This window comes from Solea solea, chromosome 13 (genome assembly GCF_958295425.1).
Source record: "Solea solea chromosome 13, fSolSol10.1, whole genome shotgun sequence".
NCBI classification, from domain to species: Eukaryota; Metazoa; Chordata; class Actinopteri; order Pleuronectiformes; family Soleidae; genus Solea; species Solea solea.
In genome coordinates, this window is record NC_081146.1 from 12,472,996 (window position 1) to 12,491,619 (window position 18,624).

The 18,624-nt window shown below is 39.0% G+C and overlaps 1 protein-coding gene across 19 annotated transcripts in view; it reads right to left on the minus strand.

Annotated features, from left to right (window-relative positions):
* The window catches only part of LOC131470792 (focal adhesion kinase 1-like), a 55,842-nt gene that overhangs the window by 36,726 nt on the left and 492 nt on the right, over positions 1–18,624 (minus strand). For 4 of the 19 annotated variants that reach the window (XM_058646762.1, XM_058646760.1, XM_058646761.1 and 1 more), the window contains exons 1-3: positions 6,502–8,468; positions 1,503–1,780; positions 1,243–1,409 (exon numbers count right to left, since the gene is read on the minus strand). In XM_058646762.1, coding sequence (XP_058502745.1) covers positions 1,243–1,409; positions 1,503–1,780; positions 6,502–6,574 — 518 coding nt within the window. In that variant the 5' untranslated portion in view covers positions 6,575–8,468. Of the gene's footprint in view, positions 1–1,242; positions 1,410–1,502; positions 1,781–6,501; positions 8,474–10,201; positions 10,229–17,088; positions 17,151–18,624 lie in introns of those variants that run through there. The other 15 variants (XM_058646772.1, XM_058646773.1, XM_058646770.1 and 12 more) reach the window with 10 other exon arrangements.

Here is an 18,624-nt window from a genome sequence, read left to right on the forward strand (position 1 = left end):
CGCTGAGCTGCTGTGATGCTACAGGACTGTAGTTAGATAACAAAGGAAATCAAGGTTGAGGACAAAATGAATAAAACATAAAACAACGTTCTCTATGATGAACGAAAAAGGGTGTGATAAGAGGAAGACAGGACATTAGCATATTTGAGAAAAGAGAGAGAAATTGATAAGAGAGAAAACAAATTGGAAAAAGAAGGACAGGGAGAAAGATCAAAGTGAAAAAGAGTGACTGCGAGATGAGCACCAAGACAGAAGGAGTGAGAGCACGCGAACGAGACAGTCAGTCCATCCCCTGGGCTACTGCTGCTGTTCTAACAATAGCCTGGCAACAGCAGAAGCTCCTGTGGGCTTGCAGCTCCGCTGCCCTCAGAGGAAGAGCTGCAACAACTGGCAGAGCTGCTCTGCTGCACGTCAGCAGTGTGAACAACAGGTTCACTTTGAATACATTTCAATATTAATGACTTTGGGTATGACACATCAAATGCAGGCTAATTGACTGAATTGTAAGTTAACAATATTAGCTAAATATGGCAAAGAGCCAACACAGGTTGACTATTAAAAATGAACAAAGTTGTTTGTGATATGTAAGCAGCTTTGAACCAATGAATGTTTTTCCCCAGAAGAACAACCGATCAGGCAACCACTTCAAATAAACCTGTAGATTAAGGCCTTACAATTTATAAAAAAACAACAAATAGTACTATTTAGAAGAACTGATTGTATGAGGTAAATGCCATAAACCTTTTAATTGTCTATGAATGCTTCTGTATTCAAAGCAGGGGCCATGGTAAAGTCAATATAAAAAACTTGCTTGTAATATTTTTGGAGCTTATATAGTGTGTGTTGCAGGTCTTAGTCTATAAAAGGGTTTCATTGGAACCATATGTTATGTGGTTGTAACTTTGTAAGCTATTAATAAAATATGGTTTATTGGCAGATTGGCAGCTTCTTTACAGTCCTACAGGGCATTTGTAAAGATGACTTGTTTATGTAACGATCTGCCTCTTCCTCTTCTATGAAAAGAATCAATATTCTCAGTCAGTTCTCCCACACTTCTGCAACAATGTGGCTTCCTTCCTGATAACCCATAATAATTAACCCATAGCGACCTTAACTACAGAGGCATCATTATCTCTACACACATACTGCAAATATCACACTCTAGCACTCGTAGCAATTCCACGGATAAAATGGGGAGCAGAAGCAGACAGGGTAAAACATTAAATATTGATGTAGTTCTACCTCCACTCCTCCTGAGGGTGCTGTTTCTCATATTTCTCCCTGACATGAGACACGCCCAAATCAGGGTGTAACCAATGGAGAGCATCAGAGTGCAGATGGGTCAGACGGAGGCCAAGAGAGGAAACGCAGCGCAGTTTGTGGATCTCTGCAATCTTCTGGATAACACCCTGTTTGACAACAATCAGTTAATGGGAAACTGAGAGTCAAGGAAATCCTGACAACCTAATGATAGAAAGATGAGAAATGTGCACGTGTCTTACCCTGACATCTGTCGCATCTCCGTGCCTGATATTGCTAGCCCAGGTACATGGTTCACTATTTGTCTCAAAGTAATGGAAGATCTTGAGAACCCGGTCCATGGAGCCTGGGGGTCGCTCAAGGCCTCCAGCAGAGCTGCTGGTGCCAACACCAGGCATCCCGGACCGGGATTTGACCGCACAACCACCTACTGCCGAGTGATTGAGGTTGGGTTCCAAGTAGGAAGACGAAGCCATGCTTGACTCAAATGTTTCTGCTGGGGCTAACTGGCCATCATATTCTGCAAAAGAGGGAGGAACAACAGAGGACACACAGGTCAAAACATTATTTCAGTATGTAGTAGTAGTAGTTTAAAGTAGTAGTGTAAATGTAGAGGGGTTAAACGAGGCAATCTGTCAGTAAATTAGTCAATATAAACCAGCAGAACACCTATGTTCTTTTTCCTGACTGACTGACTCACAGTTGAGGTCAAATCAGTTTCGATAAATGTATCCTCAGACAGTGGGAATCATGGAGGTCAGACTGAAAGGACAGTTTTATTACTTACACTGTCAGTCTTGTCAGGCCAAGTCTGACTCCACTCAGGCTAACAGTCACTCAGAGTGTAAAATTGAAGCGGCCAACAGGTAAAAAACATGTTTCAGTCTTTTCAAAGCACATATACTCTAAACTAGCCTGCGTGGCCTACTGCTCATCCACAACTTGCAATCTGGTGGTTCGCAATATTTGACTCGACATGCTTAGGTCTGCAGTGGGACAATTACTTAATTGCTATCGAGATACTGTCGTTGACGGTAAGTGGCTGTGGCTCATGTTATATAAGCCTTTCCCACTAAGAACGAACCAATAGGGTGTTTGTACTGTACTGACCTTTTTCTACCTCTTAACTCAGGTTTATCAGCCGACACCAATACCCACATATAAAATGATTCATATGTAAGGTAATGTGGCTCAGTGAGGTTTTTCGAGTACCCCAATATTGAAGCCTTTGTCATGCATGTTATTGAATACAATAATAGGCTTCTAGCCTAAATAATTATTATAAGCCCTAAAGATGAGCTAAGAAAAGCAGCAAAACGTCATACTAAAAAAGTTTTCATGTTCAAGGTATTGCAGTGCTAAATAAATGCAAAGCAGAAATAAGAAACAAAAGACAAAGACAAATCCTGCAACAAATTATTACTTTCACCTAATGACCCATTTAATGACCCGTTTGTTTTCCACCTTATTTCTAATGTAGCTTCATCTTCACACGTCTCCCCACAGCTTCCTGTCATTCCTGTGTCATATTTTTCCTATATTTCCTGGATATAGTAGCAGGGCCTGCTCAGTCAGTGACTGGTTTCAGCTGAGTGAATTCTGGCTTGTCACTGTGGTGAAAAAAAAGTAAACTCCAAGGGAATTTCAATTTCATGGCTCATTTCCAGTGTTGTGAATGTTATCTACAACAAACCTATTTACCATCATAATTGTCTGAAATTGAGATCTGCATCGTCAGCTAACAGGATATTTAACACTCTGATGAAGACATGAATATCACCAGATTCAGCATTTTGTTGTACTCAAGTCACAGCCAGAACACTTCAGAAAAAACGGAAGAAACACAGAAACTGAAGTATGGACACTCATCTGTGTAAACACTGTTGCCTCTTCTAAGAAAAGTGAAATACATGACCGTGTGTGTGTGTGTGTGTGTGTGTATACACAGAATAACTGCAACAGAAGTGTAGAGGATGGCATTATGCATCTAAGCACTTTCCAGTAAGAACTTGCTGTATCAATTGTGTGTGTGTATAGAATTGTGGGTGTATAAGCATGAGTCCTGTGCACATTACCCATCCACAGATGTGTGGGAAGGGAGACTTTGTTGCTGTGATTCTTGTGACACAAAACCCTCTTACTCATTTAATTCACATTACACTCTTTAAATGTCCAGTGTGTAACATTGATGGAGGTTTATTGGCTGAAATTGAATTTACTACCCATTAGTATGTTTGCATAAGTGTATAATCCTTTTAAGTCAAAATTGTGCCTCTGAGCACGGGCGATTCTTAACAGAGGCTGCTAACTTGGGCCGCCATGTTTCTACAGCAGCACAAATGGAGGAACCTGCCAGAGCATACATTTTGGATTTTCCACAAAGATGACTATCATCCTTCTTGGTATGTGCAAACCACCATAGTTCCCTGATGTGCTTGGGAAAGGGGGGGTGAGTGAAGGAATCCTCTCTTTTCTTTTTTTACAATCTGCAGTCTCAAGATTAGATGACATAAATTCCAACACAATGGACCTTTAACCATAATGACTTATTTAACTCTTATTTTTATTATTATTCTCCAATTCACATGTGTGATAATAATGACAATCAGTGCTAATCTGAAGCACAAACTTGCCTTCATCTTTAGTGTATGAATGAGCTCAGGAGGTTCTATACATTAAGGTCAGTGTATTATGACGACAGACCCAAGGGACCCTCACACGGCTTAATTACACCAGATTAGTGCAATATTATATAAAAATCTCTTTATAACGTACAGCAATTACTATCATTATCCAATTAAACTGATATGATGGTGCTACTGGAATGTTGGTGGTTTGTTATAATCCCTGTGCTGTTGCTTCAAATCCATTAGCAAAACCACAATATCATAATCGTCTCTTCACAAAAATAACTCCCGGTTCTCTGGCACCATGATTGAATACATTACATATATAACTTGGAAAATGACATGCTATATGGTTAAATACAAATTGATTACATTTTTGATTTATTAGTGGGGGGATTGGTCGTGCACATTGTTTAAAGTGGTCCCTCAGAAAATATGTGTAACTTCTAAGAAGGCTTTCTCAACTAGACCTCACACTATATATTTATTGGTTTAAGGGTTTTGTTGTTTTTCTTTACAAGTGAACCTCAGTGCTGCATTTGAATGAACAGGAGGTTTGAAGAAAGTGTTTTTTCCCCCTAATGACTCCACAAAGAAAAGAAAACAATTGTGAATATGGCATCCAAAAATATGATGCAATGTGGTGCATTGAAAGTCAAAAAACCAAACACTGACTGTGTTTAGCCCCAGGTGTCTCTACAGTGCAGGTGAAGATGCCAGGTTGTGGAAATCAGAGACAATTTTTGTTTTGGTAAAAACAGCAAATTGAGCAGTAACACTGAAAAACTAATTCACAAAATATTTGTATCCATACAATTTACAACAAAGTTAATTTAATTTAAATTCCCATGAGTTGGAATACAGTTGTTATAGTTAAACATATCTTCGGTTGCTTTAACAGCACTAGGTCCAGCTTTCATGCCTTTTCTCAGAGGGGCACATAAAAAATGTATTGGGGACATTAATTTGACCTGATTTTAAATAAAAGCCTTTTCACCAGAGGAGCAATACAATCACAAACCACAGTCAGCCATCATCTTCTGCTCACTCACCCAGTAATCAGTTTAGATATGAAGCACTCAATTATTGTAGCACAACACTGAACACACAACACTGATGCAAAAAAATGTAACTTTAACCCAAATACTACACGCAGCTTACTGAAATCCTATTAGAGAAGTAGGCATACCTAAATTTCAGTTTATGTAGCTACTTTATGACATAAACGCTGCATGTAGTGATTGGTTTCAACTGTTTCTCTGATTCAGGACACTATAATACATAGATTTATGTGCTTATAATGCTAATCACCATTTTAAATATAGGTCCAGTGTACACAACACAGGACAAATCAACCCATATATCTCGCTGCACCAATTTCTACTCAGCACAACTACACTAAATCCCAACATGCATGACCTCAGAGCCTCACAAGAGGAATAAAATCAACTAGGCCATGGAGGCAGCCAGGACGGGAGCAGGCAGCTGCCAATCCCCTCAATGGGGCTCCGCTCCCTGTTAAACGGCAGAAGGCTGGACTTTAGCTCTCTCCCATAGCACCAGCAGAAGGATGGTTTATCTTGTTCAACTGGTATCTGGGTTACTGTGGTTAGCAAGATCCTGGGGGAGCCAAGGACTCGCCATCTTTTAACCATTCATTTCTCCCATTCCTCACGTGCATTCCTTCTTTCATGTCTTTCTTTACAAATTATTTATCTTTTCCTCCTCTTTCACAATCCCCACATCCCAAATCTCCCACAACTCCCTTCTTTCTGCATCCCTCTGTATTTTTCATCACCTCCTTTAAACTCAACTGCAGATGCTCTTGTTTTTACATCTCCATTTGATCGCTGCGTCCTATTGAACAGCCTCTCTTCCTTCCTCCCTCCATCTCAGCTTTCGCGCATCCTCAAACAATTTCCTCTGCCCCATCTCTCTTTCTAAATGGTGGTAATTTATCTGTAAGTATGGGTGTGTGTGTGTGTGTGTATGTAGGAGTGCGATCCAAGTTGTTCCACTGACATCAAACCTTCAAGGGCAAATAAAGGCACTTTACACTTTTATTCAGCATCCTATGTGCAGCTCAGTATGACCATAACCCTGGCAAATGAACAGATATGAATTCACAAGTCGTTTGGGTTTCTTCTTCACACAAAATCAAATCATAAACAAAACAGCTAAAAGAGGGGAAGGATTCATGCACATCGGTCTGGTCGGTGACGTGGTTCTATGACATCCAAGAGTATAAACATGGTGTTCAACAAACTGACAGTCATTGGTCATAGTTTTAGTGACATTCACACAGCTCTACTTTATACTGATTGCACTTTAAGATTATGCAGCACTTTATAGTGCTTATTGCTTGGTGGATTTTCTTCATTCTCTAGTGGCCTCCAAGACCTCAAAATAATAGCCTTTCATTAGCAATGACAAACATCATGAATAATGAACCTCTCCCAAAGCACAGTGTGTTGAAGAAAACAAATTAGATTCACATCACTGTCTGATTCAGACTCTACTGCTGTGTCTTCCATGAGGGTAAACTGAATTTTACATTTAGTGTGAAGGAATTCTGTGGCATAAACACATGTATATATATATGTTTAGTACATACTTGGTAGGGGGTGCTGTGCATAGATGCAAGCCCCCTTACTCCAGCAGAGGGGGATGCAGCCGCTGTTTTCCATTTTTTTGGTACAGGGTCAGTTCCAAGTCTGGCCACGGGGTCCAGACAAAAAACCCGGGACCCCAAAAACAGCATAGAGGCCAAGACTGGCTCCTGAACTGGATTGTCGGAAATCCCCGATATATTACTATGAATGCACTGGTGATTTACAAATTGGGATATCCAAAAATGTTCCCGAAAAAAAACAGAAAGTGTTACTTGCTGGGTTGATACCTGACCTGGCACTGTGTACAGGTGTGACAAATAGCCACAAAACAGCCAGGGGAAGCTCCCAGGCTTGTAAGTATCTCCTGTAAAGCTGGGAGCACGGCAGGAGGAAACAGAGGATTTCAAATATCCTTCACAATGTAAAATGTGATGACACAGTAAGTATCCACACTGCAGAATGAGAAAAAAACATCCATATCTTCTCGATGCTTTAGTAGCGACTCCACGTGGTAATGGTCGAAATCCAGCTGATAAAGATGCTCAGAATGTTTTCACCTTTATGCAGCACCGCAATAAAAGGTCTGACTCAGCTTCTCACAGCGGTCCAGCATGCAGAATTATTCCAAATCAAAGTTGGCCTGAACAACAGACTGGCGTTTGTTTTTTCTTTTCCAACAGAAAGACACTAAAGCAGCAATGGCCGTATCCGTTGCAGGAATGTGAGCTACTGATCACAAGAACATGACTTCCTCTTCTGCATCCTGCTGAAACATCATATTAGGCTACTTCATGACTTGTGAAAGTAGCTTGGAGTCCTGGTTTAAGTAATCGATCCATCCAAGTCTATGTCATGACCTTTATCCAAGCTAAATATCTTCCCCATTCTGCAATGTGATATGCATTGAACCCTGTAAGGCAGGTCTTTCTTTGCTCCTTCACTTCAGGGAGATTGAGCCCCAATGGCAAACAAGGATTCAGTAGGTTGCTCAAGGACACTTCATAACGGTGTAAGCTTCACAAAACATTAACAAGACATTCAAGATTGACTTCTGTGGTTGAGGGATGATTTCCCATCAGGCTATCTTGCGGTCCACTAAATTCCCACAATATATCAAATTCAGGTCTTCTTAAAAGCTGCTGGTCCAATTAATCGATTCTTGATGTGAAATTTAGCTTCCCTGCAGCCTTGAATCTCAAGTCGCAGGTTACAAAATAACACCGATGGACAGCCCCTCGCTGTCCAGACTTCATGTAATATTATTAAAGTAACATTTTCCAAGTAAGGTAGTGGGGGTTCTGTTCAGTAAATCCAAAGTGTTATCTAAAGGATATCACAAGATGGTTGAGGAAAAATAAGAAACTAGCATCAGTGAAGAAAGACAAAAATGTAGGGCAAAGAGGGACACAGAAAAATGGAGCATCGCGAGCAAGAGGTAGAGGCAGATGAGCCTGACCGACGTAGGAGAGAAAAAGGAGAGCAAAGACTGGTGAATAAGGATACGGAAATGAAAAAAGGAGAAAAGATGAACTGACAAAGAAAATTAGAATTTCAAAGAGAACAAATGAAGACAGTACGATGAAGAGCGTGAGCGGAGAAATCCCAGGGAGAAGTGGAACCTAACATCCTTATTTCTTTCCACTGCTCAGAGCCTGCGGTAGTTGACCAGTTCAGAGCAGGTGTCTGATGTCAGAGACAGACATACAGTGGCAGAGACCTGCAAGGTGAGGTGAAGCAAAAACAAAATAGCAAAACGAAGCGAAAAAAGCTGTGATGCAAAGCCATGCAGGATGGGAAGAAAAAAAAACATGAAGAGAAAATGATGTTTATGGCTCGATGCAATAAAATCCTTATCAAAGTCAGTCAGCTGTGCATCGTCAGGCTTCAGAAGGCTTTTCCTCTACAGCTGCAGAAGAGCAACTAGATCGGAACATTATTCCCAACCTCAAACATGCTCGCGCACACACGCACACACACAGAATATCCAGTGCAATCTTTGAGTCAAATAAGAGACTGTAGAGTGAGAGTATGGGTTTTCAGAGAGAGAGAGGGAGAGAGAGTGAGAGCAAGAGAGAGAGAGAGAGAGTGTGTGTGTGTTCACAAGAGTGTGCATGTATGTAGGTGTGTTTGTGAGAGAAAGTCAGCAAGGTTTAAGTGAGTGTGTGAGCCAAGTGTTTTTCCTTTGCTGTATTTTCTGTATACCCTGCAAAAAGCTGCTCTGCTTAGTACCAGGCATAAGAATGGAAGGAGGGAGGGGGATGTTTGTGTTTGTGTGCGAGTGTGAGTGGGAGTGTGAGTACGTAGTGTATGTATGTGGGTGTGTGTAGTGCAGAAAAGGAGAGAGGGTAAACATGGAAGAGACAAACTACGTGAAAAAATTAGTAACTGAGACTTGATGTATTGGTCAAAACTTAAATAGTAACTTCCTCTTTCTCTAAAAAACAAACATACACAAAGTATGCTATTCTTCTAAAGGACACTGCATTGACTTCCATTAATTTGGACAGCATAAACAAAGTCTTATCACTAACCAATTAACACCTAATCCTCACATTGACCCAACCACAATTCAAATATTAGCAACAAACATAACTACTTGCTAATTAGGACCAGGATTTGGTCTCCAATGTTTATGCCAGAAACGATCCTAAAGAAGAAATACAAGTACACACAGTTTTAGCAGGATCAGAGATTAGCCACTGCAAACACATTCCACGCTTTGACCTTTCACAGCACTTTCCCTCTGACTATTAATTATCACTCCACCCTGTCTGTCTGACTGTCTGTCTGTCTGTCTGTCTGTCTGCCTGCAGAGTCCACAGGTCTCTGCTGCCCCCTGTCCTTCCTCCCTGTCCCCTCCCCTCTCTTCACCTCTCCACATATAATTCTAGTTATTCACTGGAAGTGCAAAGTTTACGTAGACTGTGACTTTACTCTGAAAATCTTCTGTGTTAATGTAGACTTGTCACTCACTAATAACGTCACCTGACCACGTCCTTTGCTTCAGTCATAATTCCTATAGCAGTCCATCATTTTTTTTCAGTAATACTGAGAATGAGTGTTTTCCCAGGACTGTTAGAGAGCATCATCGACACCTAATGGTTTCAGACAACATCAAAATGAACCTCATCTTTGGAAACGTCTCCCAGAGGACATTGATCAAAGCGAAGGATGCAATAGTTTGAATGATTATGTTTTGGTATTTTTTTCCCCAGACACAACAAATTCCCAGCTCCAAATACACAACATCCTGCTCAGAGACAAATTACCAGTTGTTACCTAGCAACGGCTACAGAGAGAGAGAGACTGGAGCTAAGGATCATAAGATGTCTTTAAAATACCTCTGAAATGTTTCAGCTTTGCCTACATCTACTTAGAAAAATAGTTGACAGTTGAGTCTCACTCATCCCCATTGATTCTGGATCGCAATCTCAGACAGACACACTTGGTTCAAACACGACAGATGACCAGAAGCGATCCCACCAATTATGAAACTCACAACTGAGATTGATATGTTTTATTGCATTTGTATTTAAACACTGCATGGGCTCAGTGCCACCAAGGGAAATAGAATCACATTTGAATCCAACATTTTTAAAATAGTAAGCTTTTAATTTCTGGCAATTACTGGCAGGTAGTTCAAAAGCACACACACACACACACACACACACACACACCCAAAAAGATTCAATTTGTACTCACCAGCGTAGTATGATATTCTGGAAATATCTGAAAGCAACAAAAAAAAAAAAGAGGATTTTACTCTAATAATTTCGTGAAGACAATTTTGTTCTGAATTATTGAAATACATCTTCCTGTCCTGGATTAATTCATGGTATCAGTGGTATTTATTTTATTTAGGATGCATAATGAATTCTCATTTTTCATCATGCTGTTCAATAAGCATCTCCTTTTCCCTCCACACAACAAAAAGGGAGAGCAAAAAGTGGATGAAAAAAGAGAGGGATGTATACAGTACAGAGAGAAGTAAACAAGCAACAGGATCAGTGGAAGAAATCAAGATGAGTGCCATTAATTCTAAATTAATCACATCACGTTCATTCATCAGAACAAATCTTTGAATCAGTTTCTGTTTCCTGAATGAATGATCAGTGTCGTGTCATAACCAACACAGGGAGGAAATTTATCACTTGGAGTCCAACTGTGCAATCAATAATTACAATGTTTTACTACTTAATTTGACAAATAAGAGTCAACGTCTTATCACCCTGAGCACAAACCACTGGTGTCAAGCTCTAATGAATCAGGAGGATCTGATATGTGGTGGCATTCCAGACAGCCAGTGCAAGAATCATGACAGAGCAGAATTTATTTGCTCTGTCATGCAACACATATTGACTTCATCCAGAACGATGTAGTTCTGTCTCATAAATCCTGCATCAACTTATTCTCATCGCATCTCTGTCCCAGCTTTTCACTCGCTCTGTGCCACACTTGTGCATAAGAATAAAACCAAAATGAGCAACATGATGAAATGTCCGACACGCCGAAGCTACGCTGACATCTGTTACTAAGCAACAGACAGGGAGCAGGACTGATTTAGGAGGTTGCCAAGGCTTTGTCTTATCATGTATGAAAGATAATAGCTATGTGTCGATACCATATGGCCTGTGATTGTTATATGTTTTGTGGTATATATAACAATATCCAATACTCTTATTACAGGAGATACACATGCAATTAATTAACACTAATTTTAGCCAATGAAAAAATACAAACAGATATTTTTGCATTCAACACTTAGCTATGTCTAGATTATTTTTTATTTTCACCAGGTTTAATTGTGAAATTAAATATATTCTAAAGAGGCGGAATAAGACTTTTTTAAATTGATAGCACTGAGAAAATGTATGAGGTTGTATTTATTTATGTATTTTAAATGGAGAGCAGTAAATGGAGATACATGTAAATGTATTTCTTATATTCAAGTAAATTTAGTGACATTAATATACAAAAAATACATTTGCTTATTTTAGTACGGTTACCAACAATAACACACTGCAAACTTGTGCAGGACAAGATTTCAGTATGGAACTGGAATACAACACACACATATACACATTTTACTTGGTTTGAGTCACTGCTGCTCAGTGTGTTTTGCCATTCCACACAATTTCCCCTAATCACATAATCCAATTTGTTCCTGGCAGAGTTGTGTCCAATATGTCTACTACAAGGAAGATACCATTAACAAAAGCAACACCACCAATGCTGGCATTAGTTTCCATCTCTTTCACTCTGACACTAATAGTAACTTGTGAAAAATGTTAATATTTACTGGCACTACATTTAGGATTTGATTTGGTGTTAAAATATACAAAATTTTGAAGCGCTAATGCGCTACAAACTAGAAAGTTATCACATTTTGCTTACACATTTCATGTGTCAAATACCCTAAGTGTGAAAACATGCACATCACCTGTGAGTCTGAACAATCCACTTGGCAAGAGACATTTCTCATTTTAACCAAAAGAAGAAGTGGCCTGCTTTAAACCCAACTTTGATCTTTCACATCCACAAATGACGACTTGAAACTGGAACCTATGATTTAAACAATTCTGAAACATCTGTCACTGGTACTGCTTAAAACAGTTTCCTCTGCATATAAACACTTCTTCCTCCTACTCCCTCACATTTTCCACCTCATGCTCTCTCTCTCTGTCTCTCTCTCAGCGTCTCTTGTTCTCTCTCCCACTCAGTGTAGTAGAAAACTATTGCCTCTGGGTGTAAACCATAGAGGCTACACTACTGATGACACCATACTAAGGACATTGCACAACTCCATTCTCATCAGGAAAACAGCCTTTTGCAGCTCCTCTGCACTGAGAAGCCCTTCACAACAGAGTGGTGCAAAACTAGATTTGCTATGGGAATTAACAGGAATTAAGAGTTAAACTGGACATTTTCGAAAAACTGAAGGTTGGGAATAGAGCTGCAAGTTACAATTATTTTCATAATCGATTAATCTATCGAGAAATTTCTCGATCAATGAAGTAATTGTTTGTTGTTTTCAAACCTGAAAATTATGATTAAAATTATAAACTCAAACCGATTATCAAAATAATCGATGATTCATTTAGTAATTGATTAATAATCGAATATTCGAGTAATTGTTTCAGCCATAGTTGGGAACATGAATACAGTTTGTAAATATTGCACCATAATCTTGGCTAAAACAATCAGATTTGATGCAAATGGGGTTGAATATCAATGCTATTCCTCAATCACAGGCACATGGCAAACTACTTACTGCTGCAGGGCTATTGAGGCCCCACCCACTACACGCAATGTGCATTCCCCATCACATGACATCAGAGATGATTTCTAGAAACTTAGTGAAGCTACGCCATTGAGCCCATTGATGGAAAGTATATATTTATGTGTAAATATTGTAGTAAGAACATACTTGAAGAACACCACTTTCTTTAAATTATCCAAAATGTCCAGTTAACTGTCATTATTTCTCATAAATTCCCGATTAAAGTTCCCATGGAGAGTTTCTGGACATTTCCCAAGGGTTTTCTGCCCTTTTCAAGCCTATGCTAATCTGAGTGCAACATCAGAGAGGAGAATAAAGTCACCACAGTGGCTACAACAGCTTTAATGAGGAAGCTCAATAGGTCATACAAAACATCTTTGTAGTATCTGAACTACTGCGGCGATGACAGGGAAGTGAGGCAGAGAACTCAATTTACACCAGTGCCCTTTTCCACGTCTGTGGTTTCTTTTTTTTAATATTTGGACTTCTGCTAATGTCAACATTTTCATATGTTGTCTTTAGTGTCACCTTAAATTACATCCATCTGAATATCCCAATTTTTATCTTAATTTGGACCTCATACTTTTATCATTGTAATTAAAAAATAAAATTCAGATATTGGACAAACTTTAACTTTATTTGAAGTATTTTTTTATTGTTATTAAATGATGACGTATAAAGATGGTATATTTGTGCAGTGGACGAAATACACCAATAATGTCAACCACAATTTAAAGAGTAATATGCTTCCAACTGCTTAAAAACCACCCACAGTTTTTACAGAACAGCAGCATGCACCATCAGATTTATGCTCGACTGTTACGGTCATTTTCCTCCAAATTCACAAATTTATAGTTTCATTTTTTACAATCTCATTTTTTTTTTTTTTACACAAACAGCCTTTTTATCAGCAATTTTATGGCTAAACCTCAATACACACCACACCCAAGTTAATGTGCAGATATTTAAAAAGAAAATACACTGATCTAAACCACCAGATCTCTGGGGTCCCACAGAAGCTTCACATTTTCACATGAATTCTTTGAGAAAGAACTGAGAAAAGAGGATTTTCTTTTTTAGATACTCATTGATTAGGATATCCTGGTGTATATTTGTGACGCAGTGAAAAGAGAAAACAGTCAAACAACCATGGTATATTAAATATGTCTACCTTTTTTCAAAATAATACGCTTGATTTTGCACCAATCAATGATCACAGAAGTGGAAACAAGACAAAACAAAACAGCAGTCTTTACTAGCATTGCAAATGTATGTATTTACTACCACTTCTTTACTCATCTGCCTGTGGTTGTGATTATTAAAACACCCTTTTCTGCAAAAAAAATCAAATAAAGAAACCTTTAGGTAAAAAAAGAAAGCAAGGGGTCCATCATCACATATTTGCTTTCAATCAGGATACAATAAACTGGTAGTGGAATGCTTAATTTAACTTCCTTTAGCATTTAAAGTTCAGTGAGATAAACACAAATTAGAAAACCTGGCATTTCAATGCACAAACAGATGTTGCCTGGCATAGGCCTGTCAGAGGGAGGTGTTCTTACTTTTATTGTGGTGTTTTTTTGTCTCATATTGCGATGACTAATTGTGATGTCATTTGCAGGGGAATGTCAAATATGTCACATAAATATGTGTTGTTACGTAAACTATAACATTACATCTCATTTCAAAATCAAAAGTGCCTGGCTGTAAGCTGTGACCACACGGAATACGTTAAGCAAAGTAGTGAGCTGTGGATGCAAATAGAGGAAGACTGACAATGACACGACACAAGCACATATTTCTGTTTTTCAAAGCCAACTACTGCATGGTCCCAGCAAATATGAAAACCAAATATGTGGATATGAAAAAGAAACATCAAAATGTCATTAATGTCATTAATGGCAAAAAGTAGTATCTGTACAATGTACATTTAAAAATAACTGTATCTGAAAATGTGTTCCTGACATTTGGGATACTGTTCAGTAAGTGTGAAGAAAATTACACAACCCAACAGGTATCTAAGCCATAACTGTTAGTGCAATAGCAGAACACATGGCCTGAGGCACAGGATGGGTGTTGGAGGTAGGTCTCTCCTGGAATTCAATACAACGCAAATAAGGTAAACCACAATTGTAGCAAGACACAAGACATAACTAAAAAGCACAAGGCAGACCTGTCCTTTATACATTTAAAATGTTGTGTTTGTCCTTTTATTTATGCTACAGTTACAGTCACACAATAGTTTTATTCCCATAGGCCTATGAGAACATAAAAAAAACTGGCCATACTTTTGACCGCTGCTGTCAGTCGCACACCGACATGTAGCCTTGTGGACAAGAAAAGAGACATTTGATCTCTGTTGCCTGTGGTTGTTTAGCTGCAGGTAAAGAAATTGGCTGCTTTACTCGCTGTGGTACAGGTCAGACCAGATCTGGCTGTCCAAAAAGATTAGAAGATTGAAGAGCAGCAAACATGCTCAGATGTTGCAGAGATGCATAAGTCAAACATGTGGACCTTATAGGCAGGTTTCCGGATGAATAGGATGAGTGTGAAGGGTGCATTTTAATTGCTCCACGTTCTATGCCTAGTGTTAAAAAGAGCAATAGAACCTTGCATTAGTGTATAGCAGTTAATATTTTTATGGTAACTCATGCGTCATTTTGAATGCTGTTAAATTCGATTGACTTAAAAGTTGTATCACAAATCAAATCACAGAGATCACAATAAATATTTAACCAAAATTGTTCAGCCCTAACATCATTCAAAATCTGCTCATAACATTTGTTCTGTGAGTTTTTATCACAAATGGACAGCATTAAATACCTGGAATAAATGTGCCGAGGAAGAGTCTCCCGTGCCCACTTGTGATCTGATCTCACTTTTCTATGCTTAATGGTAATACACTGTAGTGACTAATCAGTCCAATTTTAGCCACTCCGCTGGCTGCAGGCAAAGACCTGTTTTAACGCGCTTCAATGAATGGATGTCCAGGCAAACTTGGTCTTTGTGTTGAATTCCCTTTTGTTTATTGATCATCTGCTTTAAAGGTGGATAAACTGGCGATGCAAGTATTTGTAAACGTGTCTAGTATAGCGGTGAAAACCGTGCAATCTCCCAGTAACTTATACGTGATCAGTGAACCTAATGCAGCTGCACTTATTAAGACACAGCCATTCCCCGTGCGCCATCACCATAACAAATAATCAAGGTGTAAATAAACACAAAGACCCGATAATCAGGATAAATGATCAGAATGGCTCCTACACCGACGTTTTTTTTGGTCATGGTAACAAAATGATGTTTTTAAAAAGGCTGTACTGATGTGTCTGTTACAATGTGTTTGTGTCCACGTGTCTGCTTACATTGTGATTTAGTGAGTGATTTAGAGAGGAAGAAGAGGTCAGAGGAGCTGACTGAATCAAAGCTTTACACACGTTGTTCTTACCATTTTGTAAAAATAAATCATGCAATGATTAATACTGTCACTTAAAAAAAATCACATATGGACCCTGAAGAGTGTAGATTTACTGAGAAACTGCAGCGGAGGACGACAGCTGACGAGGTCTTGTTGCGTCCCCAGGTCAGATTTTTGCAGATGCAAAAAAATATGGCCAAATGCGTTTCCAGACCATTTCCAATTATATTTATAATATTATATATATATATATTTATATATTTATTTATTATATTATGGGGATTGGATCTTAAGACAAGCCTTCAAACCTGTACTTAGCACTGTCCACTTGTCATCAGTTTACTCAAGATGAATGCTCATACCAGGTCAAACTGACCCCTCAGTGCTCTCTGAAAGTCAGAGTGACAGGAGGAACATGAAGCGGTAGCACTAACCATTGTTACTTCACCATTGTGGCAGCATGTGAATTAGAACACCAATCACAACAAAGACACCTTACATGACTGATACACGAGCCAAAAGAATAAACTCCATGTTAGGGGACAGCACACATACATGCCATGTAAGGAGGATCCACAAACATTCAGAACAAAAGTTACCATCTGTCATTGTCCATCGGTCAAATCTGTTAGAAAAAAAGCCACTGACCAGGTTTATCAAAAAGAAAACCAATCAGAGCGGCACCGTGTCAAAGCCTTCTACGTCTGTGTTTGTATTGTACACTCTACCTGCCTGTGAAGTTTTCACATGCAACTGCTTGCACAGCGGTGAGCAGCACAAATTCCTTTCCAGCCCTCATCCTGCCAGACCCTCTACCTGCCTCGCACAGAGGACCCATACACCAGTCCAATCACAGACGAATGAATTCACTGAGCCATCAGTATGACTACATACCTCTATTGGTGCAGCCCAGGAAATCCCAGAACTGCATGTTAGTAATTGGTACACAGAGGACTGAGCCTCTGCTAAATCACAGGCGGCCTGTATACGTTCTCCTTCTGTCTCTCCACTTCCTAGTTGTACTGTATGCTGTCACTTATAGGAGAGGGAAAACACCCGCCCACTGATTGTTTGGGACTGACGCACCTGGGGGCTGAGTTTCATTTTCAAATACCTGCCTCCTCCTACAAAAGACTTTTTTTCCTCACTGCCTCCTCACTGCTTCTTTCTTTGCTTCTCAACCTTATGTTACCCGCCTTTATCTGTTCATCGATCCATCCTCACTGTCATTTACCTCATCCCTGCATCTTTAGATCGGTGGAAGTCATGACAGCAAAAAAAGTGAAACAATAATACTGCAAAGTAAGCTTCTAATAAATAAAAATCCTGACTTGCAAATACATTTTAAGTGAATATATGTTATTGTGTAAGCACAATAATAAAGACATAATAGAAAATGAGATATTTAAAAAAAAAGTGATATGCACAAATATATATATATATATATATATATATATCTGATATATACATCAGCCGAGAAAAGCCACAAGTCCCAGTACTGATGGATGAGCAATCTAGCAAATATTAACTAGGCTTCCAATAATCCAGACAGTGGAGTGGTTGTGTTGATCCGTGTGAAAATGTCAAGTGAAAGTGGAATTGAAAATCTACATTTGTAAAAGTGAATTGATATCACCCTTTTATCATTTTTTAGCATTTTAATCTGTGTAGTTTTTAGTTGTTGACAGGACATGCTGCATGAAGACTACAACAATACCAGTGGTAAAATTGCGCCAACAAAAATCCCTGGTAACTTCACCATACATGAGGTCATCTTCATCGACAAATCTCATATACTGAGGAGGACTTAATCCATCAATTTCAAGGTAACGACTAATAACAATTACAAAAAAATAACAAAAACATCAGCAATAGTCATTTCATCAACGATTGCATTAAATACGTCAGGGGACATAGTTTGGGTTCTGATGATCTGGTTTGACTGCTGGAGGGGGCAACAACCACATAAAGGCAGGAAACTAGATAGGAAATAGGCAGGAAAGCTAAAATGTAGACATGACATGGCAACTTTGACTACAGAAATCTCAGAAAACTCCATAAAAAGGAGACTGTCAAACGATATCCACAGAGTGACCAAGCATTTAAAAAAAACATTTGTTTAAAGCATTATATATAGTGAGCTGTATTCCTTTATACATCCTGACCAAATTAATAAATACAAATATTAAGTATTGTGTGGTTGACAAGGCAGCAGGCAACCCCAAAACACTTGAGACGAAGTGCCTCCCTTTGTCTCAAGTAAGAATAAATCTCAGTGTGAGATGTTCAACCACACACATCTTATTTTTTGGGCTAAATCCTTGTTGCTCTGCAGGACAGAAATTGTTTTTGGACCTTTGCACCTACAAGAGAATCACTGAGGGTGGGTTTCGGCCACTGCACCACTGTATGTTTGTTGGGAATACAAAT